Raw genomic sequence first — 15,329 nt, 5'->3', positions numbered from 1 at the left:
TTGTTGAAGTCTAAGTATGTAGATTTAATAAATCTTTTCACAGAGTAATACGTAGATTTAGTAACAGGTCTGTAAGTAGCAGTGCTGCCCTTCTTTGCTAAAGCATCCGCATTCTCGTTTTCCAGGATTCCACAATGGGATGGTATCCATTGGAATACAATTCTTTTATTGAGTGATATTAATTGAGAGAGCATTTTAATTATTTCTGCTGTTTGAGATGAAGGTGTGTGTTTAGAGACTATTGATAGAATAGGTGCTTTGGAGTCTGACAGTATAACTGCATTTTTAAATTTATTGATGTGGCATGGAAGATTCCTGAGACTTTCACTTATTGCAATGATTTCTCCATCAAAACTTGTTGTTCCATACCAAAGAGATCTATAAAGTGAGAAGAGACAGCACGTAACACCTGCACCTACACCTTGTTCCCTGGAGATCAAGGATCCGTCAGTGTATAAATGAAGCCTGTTTTGTTTCTTCTTCATCCACATCTCATTCCAATCTTTACCTCTTTCGTCTACGTCCATCTTCACCTGTTCACTCCATCTTATGCTAATGTTCTCTTCCTTCTGATTTTCAATTCCAAATCGTTCCTGGGCATTGCTTAAGTGATTTCAAAAGGGATGACGGTATGCAACCAATATGAGTAAATATAGGAAGGCTGCTGGCAATATAATTTAATAAGAATCAAAAATAATTTTTTTTAATCCTCAAGAATTTTTTTCCTTGATTATATTATCATCGGCATATATGAATTCTTATTTATTGATGCCCTGTGTGTGAGAAATAGGTATTGGAGAGCTGGAGAGTTAATGGCTTTATTGCAAAGAACTCAGCATTAGTCAACAACAATGCTTATTGATGCCTCCATCTTGTAAACACACGTACCACAAGAATCTAAGCTAACGACATCAGATCTTCGATCCTTTCTAAAATACCGTATATTCGCGAATGCTCCTTGCATATTTTTTTCCAGAATTTAGCGAAGAAAAACTGGGGTGTGCGCATTATTTGAAATAAGGTTGGTACTGCTTTGCCTCAAACACAGGATCCCTAATCATTATGTAGAATTAATTTCTTGTAAATAAAACACAAATTACAGCCTTTTTTTTTCCTCTCCTAAAATTAGGATGCGCGGATTATTCGATGGCGCGTAGTATTCGCGTATGTATGGTGTATAATAAGAATATACAGCAAACATAGATGTTGAATTGTAATAATGTATTTGTTTATGTGTCATACAGGAAAGACCCGGAGCAAGAGACTTGGCGTCGGTCATGGGGTAACCGTGATGATAACAAGGATGAGTTTTGGGCTGCCTTGCAGTCGAACTACAACTACCTTATGGACAATAACCTTATTGAGAGCTGTAAGGTAAGTGAAGCATTACAAATAAGGCCACTTTTCGCTAACATCTGCCTGTAGAAAATTGCAATAAAATAAGTGATATATTTGTGGGAATACAAGGTGTCTGGAAAATATCCAGCCACTTGAAATAGCTTGAGAACTGTTTGCGCGGCCTTTATGTAACTTGGCAGAGGGGACCTTAATAAGTCACACTTCCATGGGGCTACTCAGCTGGCAGTGAGGTGTTATTGAGTCAGCGGTGTCTGTCACATTCACAGTGACCGAGGAAGTAGATAACGAATCTGCATCTAGTTTTGCTTCCAATTTTGATAGCCATGCGCGTAAAATTATCATAATTATTAACACTTCAAGTCTGGAGGTATTTAAAAATCCAGCATCCTCTGTGCCACCACTTTTAAGTGTCTTTGCTACATAAAATTTTCGTGAGGTGGCAACATTTGACATAAAGTCGTCTATTTTTTTATTTTAGTAGGTTATTTTACGACGCTATATCAACAGCTTAGGTTATTTAGCGTCTGAATGAGATGGTAATAATGCTGGTGAAATGAGTCCGGAGTCCAGCACCGATAGTTACCCAGCATTTGCTCATATTGGGTTGAGGGAAAACCCCGGAAAAAACCTCAACCAGGTAACTTGCCCCAACTGGGAATCGAACCCGGGCCACCTGGTTTCACAGCCAGGCTCGCTAACCGTTACTCCACAGGTGTGGACTAAAGTCGTCTATTTTTTACCATGAATATTATATGAAATGGAGTGTCAAATGGTTAAGAATGCTCCAGATCAACAAAGACAAAACAGTACAAATGACGTTCAGGAGGGGAGGTAGAAAGACGGACAATGACATGCTCTATTACAAAAATGAACCACTAAAAGTCACCAACGCGTTTAAATATTTGGGAGTAACTCTGCAAACAACGACAAAGTCCTTCCGGATCCATGTCAAAGAAAGGGCAACATCAGCAATCAAGGCAATATTTGATATCAAGAATATAAGGCAGCTCAGCCTGGACACTGCTATTAGGCTCTTCGAGGCGAAAATTGTCCCGATATTAACCTACGGCATTGATCTCAGAATTATGGAAAACGTCAAAGCCTAAGAGATCTCAGAACTATGGAAAATGTCAAAGCGCTGTTCTTGAAAGCAGCTCTCAGGATCTCAAAACATGCGCCATCGAGAATAGCCTACGAGTTGGCGAGGGAAAATTTCATAATAGAAGACCTACGGTACAAACTGCCATCTACCGAGAGTTCGACCAGACTGCTGGAGGAAAGAAGACAGAAAAGAGACGAGATTTGGCTTGATTTCTGTAGCACAAATGCGATGACCGACAGAATTTGGGCAGGACCCAACCAAGAACTACGACATACAACAACAAGTCTGGCGACCTATGGCTACCACCACAAACTCTGCAAGACCCAACACTACCTCTCTCCTAGCCCGGAATGTGTGTGCGAACTCTGTGATCAGCTCTGCGAAAGATATCACATAATAAAATGCAAGAACAGAATCAAGTCAATTAGCGAATACAGCAAAGAATAACAACAAATCAACTCTTGGACACTTGTGCGCATTTCTTCTTATTAAATGGTTAAGAATTCACATCGATGTTACAGTTGTTTTATCGAAAAAAAAAAAAAAAATCGGAAATTTGAACATGCATGTGGGACATGGGCTTTCTAGTGCTACCACCGTGTTCTTGGCAATTTAAGTGCCAGGCTTGTAGTACTACCACCAGAATTAAGGTATTAAAATGGTCTGCAGAGATGGTTCAGTGAGTGAAGCCAGCATAAAATTGTGGTACTTGAGACTTCAAAGATATTGAAAATGATCCACATTTTGGGAGCCTTCAACAAACAGAACACCTGAAAATGTTGAATTTGTGCTGGCTACAATCAACGAAAATAGCTGGTTGACAGTGCAAGAATTAGAAGAAGACCTGGGGATTCTATAGTCTGTTATTTCAAAAATTGTGACGGAGTATTTTGACATTAAATACATGGTGAAAAAATTCGTTTCATGGCTCCTGTTGCAAGAACTAAAGTAATTTTGTGCTAAAAGTTGCATAGGACTTGATTGAAACCACTAAAAGTGGCCCAGAGTTTTTCAAAATGGTCATAACCAGAGATGAGACTTTTTAAAAGCTGAAATTGCTATTGTAAGGGAGAATTTTTTGATTGTGGGTGAGATTAAGGAGAATGCATTAAGGCAGCTGAAGGTGGTTCCGAAAGATAACTTTTCAAACTGTTTTGAAAACTGGAGGGAATGCTGGAATAATTTGTGTGAGATGCCATGGAGAGTAGTTTGAATGAGACTGAGGTGCCATTGTCCTAGATCAGGGGCTCTTAACCAATAGGTTGCGATCCAGACAATGGTCGTCATGGCTTTCAGGATGGCTTGCCTCGTTTTCCAAAAAAAAAAAAAATAAAAATGTTAAGATAAAGGAAAAAACTTGCTTTAAGTACCTCATTTAAAGTTATATTCCCATCACTCTAATTTCCGGCAGCCAATCGTGTTGCAGGTCGGCTACATTTAAACATGTGCGTCTTGTGATTCGCTGATTCATTTCTTAAGGCTCGATAAATACTTAATATAATCGCCCGCCATTTTAGCTCTTTCGTTGGCGTTCGCAGAAAGCACACGAAGATGTTACTTGCTGCTCAATTATTTGCTGAATTACATTGCGTTTAATTTATTATCATAGGAGCAACGACATGATAATGTTTAACGGTGTGGCAAATAGATTCCTCGTATGGTACCTAGGCAACGTAAGAACAAAAATGGCGAACGATACTACCTACCTAGACTTTATAGAGCCTTCACTTTCCAAGACGTAAGCAAAGAGGCGGAGTCACGCCGGAAATAACAGCGTCGGGACTATATAAACCTTTACAGAATTACGATTTTACGAACAATAATGAAAACACGATAACGTCTGTTTATACAGAGTGAGTCAGAACTTTCTCCGCACTAGTGGAATAAGCGAGAGCACGCTAGATCCGCAGAATGGAGTGGTACCACTGGCTACGCTAGTGGAATAAACGAGAGCGCTCTAGGAAGCGACAAATACTAAATATGGCAATAATATTGAAATTCTAAAACACTTACCTACTCTACAGAAGATGTTGAAAATGTCGTCCATTTTCTTGGAGACATAGGCCTACCCGTTTCACCTTATTTTCAAAAACCTTGTTCAAAGTTTCCTTCGTCACTGAATTGAAAAAGTTTGTTATTACATATTTTAATTCATTGATCGTGATAGGATTGGACTGGTACACTTTAGGTATAGCTGCTCCCCAAAAGAAATAATCAGGAGGCGTTAGTTGGGGGATCTCAGCGGCCACAATTCTTGTGAAATTATTATTCCTTCGAAAACCTCTTCTCACAATTGCAGAGATCTGTTATGTGTATGAGCTGTGACACTGTCTTGTTGAAAGAAACAGACATTTAATTAAATTTCATTTAATTGTCCAGTAAAAGGAAACAATATGTCTGAGCAATAAACTTCAGAGTTTACTTTGTCTTTAAAAAACTTGTCCTATAGGCCTAATGCATGCTCGTGATATGGCACACTATACCCCAAATTTCTGGGAGTACAATGGTGTTTCATGTATTGCATAATGATTTTCGCAGGACCAGATCCGTGTATTCTGGAATTTACGTATCCTGAAAGAAAAGTTCATGCACGACCGATACCTTGTACGACTGTAATCCTAGTTCATTCTTTAATGTTCTACACGCACTGGAATAAGATATGTCAGTTTGCTGTGCCAATTTTCTAACCGATTTCTTAAGGCTTTTTATCATTCGATTAGAAAACTATAACAGTTTTTCTTCTGTTAAAGCTGTGGGTTTACCACACAATGGGGCCTATCTGGCGAAATTTATTTGCCAGATCGGGCACTGTATCTCGATGAGGTAAATAAGAGCATGGGAAACGTTCTCTAAATTTCTGTTTCACTTTTTTAGTGTATTTGTCACCGTCTCGAAGCACTTATTCCACTAAAAAAGCTCATTCTTCAAATAAAAACATTTTACGGAATGAATGCAATTGCTGGCTGCAGGGTTTGTGTATAACCTTGGCGAGGCGCGCCGGTATTGTTTGCGTGGCTACCCCCTAAGGCAAGGGAGAAATACCAACCTACACCAGGATTTAAGTGTGTCTGCCACTGCAGAGAAAGTTCTGACTCTCTCTGTATAACAACATTTAACTTACACATTTAAGTCTGGTTCCCACAGTGTGTGTTCCCTTGCTGAGCAGCAAGCTTGGAGCTATAGTGGGTATGCTGCTGGTCCCATGTTTGCTTCAGTGTTGGTTAGCATTCATACGCAGCGGACTCTTTAATTCAAATCGTCTGCTGTTCGTCTGCTGCTTCATCTGTTGCCAACACTCATGATGACGAAGAAATTAAACCATAAGTGGAAAACAACCAAAGTTCTACATTGACAATATTAAATGTTGCAATAGAGTAATTAAATCAGGAGTGTAAAACAGCTGAAGTCCCATATTTAATAATTGCTTTAGTCATAGAAACAAAGAATACAGAAAAAAAAAACATTTCGAAAACAATGAACTTGGTGGTAACACAGTTCTGGCATGCACATAAAAAATAGCAGGTAACCTAATTTGGAGATGCAGCGTGTAGTTAACAAAGCAGCCAGCAGTGGGCAGGATTTCTAGCAAGCAAGCATGCAGAACTGCCATCAGCGCTTCCAGCATGCAATCCATCACAGAAACATGCACTGTGGGAATCAGGCTTCATTTATACTGTAATATCACAGTCTAGTATATACAGTCACGAAGCTCAATACGTAGTAAATATGCATCCATATATAGTTGCTGACCACTAGGGTCGCTAATATCGCCTCATTACAGACAATGCGAAATAGTACCTGCACAGTCTTTTGTTCCTAGCACCCTCACAACGCAAGCTTCGTGACTGTATATATTAGACTGTGGTATTATTACATTAGCATTGTTTAACTTTAAAATAGGCCCATGGTCGCGTAAATTGACTTTGGGTTTTGGCCAAAAAAGATTAAGATTTACAAGATTTTTTATTGCAAGCAAAAATTAAATACAATAACAAATATTTTACAATATTATTGTAATACTCGTAAATGAACATTCTTCAAACTTCGAAATTGATTACCAATCTTATAGTAAAATAGCCTACATATTACAATTTATTGTATAAATACAAGGTAACTGGGTCACACCCGAAAAAGCAAGATGCTTGAGGTCGGGTGTGACCAAGAATGAAAACTGGATAAAAGAAAAAAAAAAAAAATGAAATAATAGGCTAATAATAATAATAATAATAATAATAATAATAATAATAATAATAATAATAGCCTAATAATAATAATAATAATAATCATCATCATCATCACAACTGTGATTAAACTGTTAAATGTAATTACACATAAAGTTTAAAAAGAATAAGAATAAAAACAAAAACAAACAAACAAACCAACTGTACCATAGCCTACAGTATACATAAACATACTAAGTTAAGAATACAACATTGTTAAGGTGACGGAAAAAAAAATAAATAAAGAATAAGAATTTACATGATTATAATTTTAAAAACAGTTCAAGCACTTGTTTTTTTTTAATAATGTATTGTTTAATAATTTTAGTTTAGGATTCCTCTTTATAAAATCATTATACAATCTTGGACCGTAATTAGAACTGTGCCTTAGACCTGCATTTTGGTTCAATGAGGGGGAGCGAAATATTGTATCTTCTTGTGTTGTGGCCACAATCGGATGATATAAATTTAGCTTGATATTTATGGTAGTGATTCAAAATAGTATATATATAAATTTGCTTGATATTTAAAACATTAAATTCTTTATATATGAGATGAGTTGGATGATCAAGTTTTCTTCTTAAACATATTTTAATAATTCTTTTAAGTAGTAATATTAATAGACGAATGGTACTCTGTGATAATCCACCCATCCTATAATTCCATACTGTATTATAGACTGAACTAGGGTTAAAAATGTTGTTGTAAATAGTTTTACTGGCATAAAGCGATGCAGTTGAACAAATTTGTATAGAGTTTTACGTAATTTAAGACATAAGTAGTTAATATGAAAATTCCATTTTAAGTTTTGATCGATGAAGATACCTAAATATTTCATAGAACATAGAATACCTTTATTTTTTCATATTAAATAGGTCTACTGGGATACATTCCAGGCAGACCTTGTATTTATCTATTTCGGAAGTTGATATCAAAACTGTAAATATAATATATGTTGTAACAAATCACTCAGACGTCTATGTTGTGGTGTGATAATGTCAGTTTGAAGTAATTTATTATGAGTAAAATATGATAAAATCAGTGAAATGTAGACTAGTAACTGAACATAATGCAGTGTGTGCAATTGAGTTTTACTGGTGATTGTCGTAGAACTGACTGCACAGTCCATGCTTCACGTCACATAAATAGTGAAATGAAGGCCAAGAAAAATTGAGAACTATTGTGATAAAATATAAGTAGCATATGTGAGGCTTTCTCTTATTTATCTACCTGTAAGCACAATGCCAATGACATTCCTTTAGAAGTCTATGAAGGAAAGAAAAGACAACTTAAACACGTAGTCATGTGAAATTAAGTAGAATTCAGCATGAGATAATGCTCGACATACGACTTCATAAGTGAAATCTTGTGTGCTGTGTTGTAAATGTATGAAGTTACTGATTTGGACAACACGAATTATCAAGAAAATCTAATATATAGGTAAAATATTATTAAAGAATGAATTTCCATCAGATTTTGGATTGCACACATTGTATTTTCTTTGTCAATAATGTAATAGTTCTAAGAAATATATAGATTAGCTTCGAGCTATGAATGTAAAATCCTTAATGATTGACTGACATATCAAGAAGGATGTGATAAGATCGCTGTGATATGTACTGCAGTGTTTTAGATGCAGAATGTGTTTTACTCAGAGATATGTTTATTTTATCGTGTATAGTACCTAAAGAAAATTCAGGAGCAGTGTGTTGTCATGTACAACATATAACAAAGATTCTGTAACATTACTTAACTGTTAATTATTATTAAAATACAAGTAAATATGGAAGTGAAAGAACTCAACATTGCCTAAAAAATACATTATGAAGTTTTATTTCTTAAGATTACAGTTTAAATATAACATTGAATTTAGATAGATACTTTTTAGGTTAGACTGTGTGTCACATTAAATGATGAGTTTCTAATAGCAGTTACACGCATCTATAAGCCTGTGCAATGAAGATTCTACGAACTTCGCGATTGTATTGTGTTGTATTTATTAACATTCCATGGTATTCATACATTGCTTCACAGAATATGGAACAAGTAAAAAAATTAATATTACTATAAAGCCTTAATTTATAGTCACAGTCTAGTTGAAATATATATATATATATATATATATATATATATATACACACACCACCCCTGTGGAGTAACGGTCAGCTCGTCTGGCCGCGAAACCAGGTGGCCCGGGTTCGATTCCCGGTCGGGGCAAGTTACCTGGTTGAGGTTTTTTCCAGGGTTTTCCCTCAACCCAAGATGAGCAAATGCTGGGTAACTTTCGGTGCTGGACCCCGGACTCATTTCACCGGCATTATCACCTTCATCTCATTCAGACGCTAAATAACCAAAGCTGTTGATAAAGCGTCGTAAAATAACCTACTAAAAAAAATATATATATATATATATATATATATATATATATACAGAAGAGGTTTACAGTATAGTCTACTAGTACAACACAAAGTTTTAGTATCAATTTCATGAAGCGTTGTTGAATGTCATGAATTCACCTGCAGAATAGAAGGCGTGAGAAATTAGGTACTTCTTTAATTTGGCCCTAAATAATCTTATATTGATAGGGAGACTGTTAAAAGTTTTTACTGTCATATAACGCACTCCTTTATGATAGCACGACAGACTTGCCGATGGAGTATGAAAGTCTTTTTTTTTTGCACGTGTATTTATGCTATGAACTGTTGAATTAGTTAGAGTTTTCACGATTACATATGAGGAAGATTATTAATGTAAAAATTTGCTGACAAGTCATGGGCATTATTTGTAGTTTCTTGAAAATAGTCCTACACGGTTCTCTAGATTTGACATCTACTATTATTCTAATTACTCTTTTTTGTAGTAGGAATATACTGTTACTATCTATTGAATTTCCACAGAATATTATTCAAAAACTCATTACCGAGTGGAAGTATGGAAAGTATATTGTTTTTAAGATATTAATCTAACAGCAAAACATGCTGAATTTAATTTGGGGGTAATTTCTTTAATATGATTTTTCCAATTTAACACATAATCGATTTTTAAGCGAAGAAATTTGGTTTAATAGTTCCCCATGTCGAGGTAGATTTCATAGCTGAATTGATTTCGACTTTCTCTTTCCTATCTATGAGATTTGAGTGAAACCATTGGCTTACTAGTAGATTGTCGAATTGACATCATATACAGTAATGATTTATATTTGGTTAATTTCTCGAAGTTTATAAAACATAAGTGAATTATCGAAGTGTCACCCTTGTAGACTAGACTCCAGATTATCACGATATCATAATTGGATTGGTTTAGGTTTCTTTCTTTGTAGAGGTAACATTTATGCTGTTAATTCAATTCCGTTATTTTTTGTAACTGACTACATTACGAGCTTTGGAACATGCAATAACAATTCATGCATATTACTTGGAAATTCTGGAGCTGTTCCAGTTTTTTATAATAATTTGGAGCATGCCTCATTTGGTATATAGTAGTTTCATTGCATTTCTGTATAAGGTAGTCATTTCTCTCGACGTAATAAATTATGCTATTAGTCTAGGAATTTACGGTATTTTTAACAAAGAGGTACTGGTAATGTTCCAGGAGGCAAGTGGTGAACTTTCGTGGGATGAAGGAGATGTGTCAACAAATTCCTACACCTGGAGCTTCAATGAATTTCTCAACCAGTTCTCTGAACTCTATTCTTGGCTCAATAGCATTCAAGAGGCTGTATATGGAAAGGAGGAGAATGTCACTGATAGAAATCTAAGGGTTGTAAGTACCTATTATATCTCTTTGTTGATAAAACTTTGAAATAATTTGTACACTTGAAATGCTGTATCTTATTAATGTAACTTATAAATAACAATCTTATTAGATTTAAAGTGAGCTCCAAAATTAAAATTATCTTTACAACTTCAATTCTAAATAACAAAATAGCCTACCATAATTGAGTGACATATGTATATATATTTTTATGCTCGACCATGCCGAAATGTAGTAATTATACACCTGGTAGTAGCCCTTTAATGCACCTCATTAAAGTACACCTATTCATTATAATACAGTTGTTCAACCAATGAGAAATCACCTTTGTACCATTATAAAACCGCAAGTATCGATTATTCTCGGATATGCAATCGAAAGACAATTAGCGAAAAGTCACGGAGGCTGGAAGTCCAATACTGTCGCAGAAGGTTATGTTCTGTTACTATAATAATTAGCGTTAATTATAAATAATATTGAAATAAATTCAATTTGTCATCTCGTTTTTCAATTCTAAATCAATTTCCACGTTATATCAAGCCTAATGTTCATGTTATTCTCTAGATTATATCAAGGTCAATGACATTCGTGTTTAGGAAAAAATCAATACTTTCGCGTCTGCGCACATCTCACAATTCAGGTCAGTTCTGCTCCTCACTTACATAACCATAACATGAATACTTCCGAATAATTTCAAGTTAGAAATATAGTCGAGCATAAAAAGTCGTGTGAAACTTGCTTATAATGGTAATTAAGATGCTCATATGAAAATTATGAAACTCGCTTGCGCTGGTTTCATAAACGAACATACTCGCGTATTAATTACTACCATTATAGGCTCGTTGCATAATGTACTATTTTTACACTTAAAACAAAATCTCTCAAAGTTTTGTTTACCATCACAATGCACCTCTGTGTACGCCCCCCTCGTTGCCCTTGGGATATCAAGGCAAAAATCGTTGTCCTGCCATGTTGCAATGGTTGCAGTAATACTTTGTCATGGGACTTCAATGTTGAGAACTTGTATTCAGTAAATCATATATGGTACACAATATCCTTAACTTAAACCCATTAAAATAAATGTAGATGGTTACTTTGGTTGATCGTGATGTTTAGCTTGTGGCTTAATGGCCTTTGGTAGCTACATTTTGTAAGCATCCAGTTGCAAATGCTTGCGCAGCATTTTGTGTACAGTGTAGAATATTCAACTGCCTGGCTGCATTATGAGCAGATTTTATACGACTACAAATAAAAGCTTCACGAACACGTTCAACATCCTCTTTATCCTCTTCACTTATGTTTTGTCAGCTAGCGTCCTTTTGATGCAGAACACTACAGCTTGTCCAAATCAAGCCTGCGAGTGGGGATATCGGGATGGAATGTAGAGGCAAAACACAGTTGCCACATAGGTCACATGATGCTCAGATTTCGACGCGTGCACATTGTTTAAAATACACTACGGAGCGCACGCATTTTTTGTCCTTGTCCTCAGATAAAGGCAACAGTTACGCTGTCTCCCAGCCTCCCCCCTCATGCAACTTTCTCTCCTACGCCCGCGCTGGCCAATCAGAACGCCAAACCTCACTGTCAAGCAGAAGTAGAAGTACAGTCTATTTCAAAGCGTCTTAAATTGTTACCGCTCTATGAACTGAAGCACAGTAGGAAAACTTTGCTGTCATATGAGACTGTACTGGTCTCCTCTCGTCACCGCCTGCTTTCACTACAGAACTGCCTCCAACTTCCCCTCTTGGCTCGCAGACTTAACTTGGTCGAGCTGTACCAGTTTCCATAAATATTCTGTGCCATTCACGAATTGTTAGTCTTGATGGTGATTTCCTTCCATACTTGGACAGCAGAAACAACTACATTGACTCTCCTCCCTGGTAACCATGACAACACCAGATCAAACAACAGGATAGCTGGTTAGCAGTGTGTTTAAACTGAACTAGAATCCATGAGAAGAGGCATTTTCCATTAAATTGTAATTTAGCCCAATTCAGAATGTGCACAGACATGAAAGGTCCAGTCAAAAATGTCCAAGAAAAATTGTCCAAGGAATTTAGTCCGAGCAGTAAACGTCCAAGAAGCAAAAAGGTTCAAAATGTAATAGTCCATATACGAAAAGGTCCAATACGCAATAGATCTGATATACAAAAAATGTCTAATATGTTTGAAAGTCCAGTTTGCGATAATTTACGTAAATATATTGCGGTTTATTGAGCATCTGAAACAGCAACAAAGCCAAACAGAAACAATTACTTGCAGGTCACACTAATGTAAAATAGCCCACAAATAAAAGGTTCTAGTAAACAATAACCAGCAATATAGAGATGAAAATGACTTACCGCTATTTAAGAGCAATTTCATATCCCAAATTATTCTGTAATCCGGATGAACCTGAAAATGTTGACAGAGACTAAATTATGTTACCTTGCATATCCGAAGTCCATAAAAATGTATTATTTATAATGTTTCTGTTATGACTATTATACTACCAAATAAAGTTGTATTGTAGAGGTTGTCGTATGAGTAATTGTGTTGTTATATTATATCTACATTGGATATTATAATAACATTGACATTTTAGTTAATAGGACATTTTGGCCATTGGTCTTAATTACTATATGGACATTTTTACGTTGATCATTATGCAATGGACCTTTTCGTACACTGGACATTAAAAGCATATGGTTATTTTCGTATGTTGAACCTTTGTGAATTGGACATTATCTCTGTTCACCTGAGAAATAACGTCTGTAAATCAAAATCGTCAAAACTGAAACTACAGTGTAACAAGAATGAATTCTGAAAGACACCCAAATTAATTCTAAATTGAAAGTAAAAGGGCAAAGTTTTGCAAGACCCATGTCCTTGTACGTTTATTGGATTCTGGAATGTAATGCCTATTTAGGTATTTGTAAGTATATCACTGAATATAGAAAGGAAGACTTTTTAAAATGTTCATATGTAGCTTGTATACCTCAAAGACGTGACAGATGTAAACAAAATGGCGTGGAAGAGATTTTCTCTCTGCAAGTTGGTTTATTCAGTCATCTTTTTCAGTTAGTAATATGTTATCACTTTCACCATCCTGGAACCGTCTTTATAGTTTAAAAAGAGTACTAAATGAAGAATTACTCTTCATTCCTGACTGGAAGACATAAAAAATTGCTGAATCAAAGCAGACGTTTTTAAGGATACTGTATTACAATTTACGCTGACATTGTTCTACTAATCTCACGAGGAAATCTGTGACTTTGCCAAGAAATAAAACTTTGTAAACAACTTCACTCGAACTGAACTCACATTCTCAGAAATTATAATAACAAGTTTGTGTAATAAGTGGATAATAAGAATGTATTCATGAATTTGTTACAGAGTCACATGGAAGAAATGCAACGCAAGGCATATCGGCGTAAACTGTTCAATGACCAGGCAAACAAATTGCTACGCCGATACCCAGACGTGCGGGATGAAGTGATGTGGAGGATGGCTCACCTCAACTCCAAATGGGAGATGTTGGAGCAAGTCATAACTCCATGCAAGAGCAACCCTGATCAGCTTGACATGTGCACAGGTGGGTGTCACTAATACAGTTAACAGTACGTGTTGAATGAAAAGACTTGTGGAAAGTTTAATTTTAGTTTATTAGATACTAAATGGATATGGCACATCAATATGAATGAAATATTTTCAGTCTCTTTCATCAGATTTTAGCTTAGAGTAAAGTTTTATACAGTAGAACCCCTTTTAAACGAATTCCTGAGGGATTACGCTTTTTTTTTCTTAAATAGGAGTTTTATTTAAAGGGGGAGTTTGCATAAAATGGGAAGAAAAGGTTAAAATAACCAGTAATAACGTGTGTTATATACTAAAAATTATAATATTGAGGACTTCATCCGAATAATGACATATACCCTTGTATGCCAGTTTTCCAGTGATCAAGGGATTAGATAGTTGAATGCGTATAGTCATCATCATCATCATCATTGGCGCTACAGCCCTTGGTGGGCGTGGGCCTCCCTTAGTAATTGTCGCCATCCGTCTCTATCTTGTGTAGCTGCCTTCCAGTTCTTGCACCCCAACTTTCTGGCATCCTGTTCCACTCCACCAATCCACCGCAAGTGCGGTCGACCTCGTCTTCTCTGACCTCCCGGATTTGTTATTACAATTTTTTTGCAAGGTTCACTTGGGTCCATGCGTATTGCATGTCCTGCCCACCTCAATCTGCTAGTTTTAACTGTATTGATTATATTTGACTCTCCCAGAAGTCTAGTTGCATCAGTTCATAGTTGCATCTCCTCCTCCAGAGACCTTCCTCAAATGTTGGACCATAGATCCTTCGCAGAATCTTTCTTTCGAAAATCTCCAATCTTTTTTCATTGTTTTTGGAGATTGACCACGTTTCTGCCGCATATGTCAAAACTGGTCTCACTAATGTTTTGTAAAGAATAACTTTTACTTTCCTGGATAGAGCATGAGAACTAAAGTGATATTTCAAGCCGAAATATGCTCTGTTTGCTTTCATTAATCGATTAGAGATTTCTTTGGACATGTTATTATCACTAGTGACCACTGATCCTAAATATGTAAAGTTGTCAACTTTCTCAAAATTATAATCTGATATCTGCAGGCTGTCTATCTTGTCGACTATCTTTCCATTATCTGCCAACATATATTTTGTTTTCCTCTCGTTGATGATGAGGCCTATTTCTTTTCCAGACTATTCCAAGGAAAGGAACACTTCCTTTACATATTTCATGGATCTGCCAATAATGACAATGTCATCTGGAAATGCCAATATTTGTGTGGATTGATAAAAAATTTTGCTCCGTGTTTGCACTTCAGACTTCCTGACGACACTTTCCAATGCAATATTGAATAGGAGGCATGCT

The 15,329-nt window shown here is 36.1% G+C and overlaps 1 protein-coding gene across 5 annotated transcripts in view; it reads left to right on the top strand.

Moving 5' to 3' along the window:
- klar (klarsicht) overlaps positions 1-15,329 on the top strand; it is a 1,308,544-nt gene that overhangs the window by 404,142 nt on the left and 889,073 nt on the right. For all 5 annotated transcript variants that reach the window (XM_069829505.1, XM_069829504.1, XM_069829503.1 and 2 more), the window contains exons 5-7: positions 1,245-1,374; positions 10,273-10,443; positions 13,813-14,011. In XM_069829505.1, the coding sequence (XP_069685606.1) occupies positions 1,245-1,374; positions 10,273-10,443; positions 13,813-14,011 (500 nt within the window). The remainder of the gene's footprint in view (positions 1-1,244; positions 1,375-10,272; positions 10,444-13,812; positions 14,012-15,329) is intronic.

Source organism: Periplaneta americana, chromosome 6, assembly GCF_040183065.1.
Source record: "Periplaneta americana isolate PAMFEO1 chromosome 6, P.americana_PAMFEO1_priV1, whole genome shotgun sequence".
Taxonomy (NCBI): Eukaryota; Metazoa; Arthropoda; class Insecta; order Blattodea; family Blattidae; genus Periplaneta; species Periplaneta americana.
Note: the sequence above shows the minus strand (reverse complement) of the source record. Positions and strands in the feature narration are given on the sequence as shown.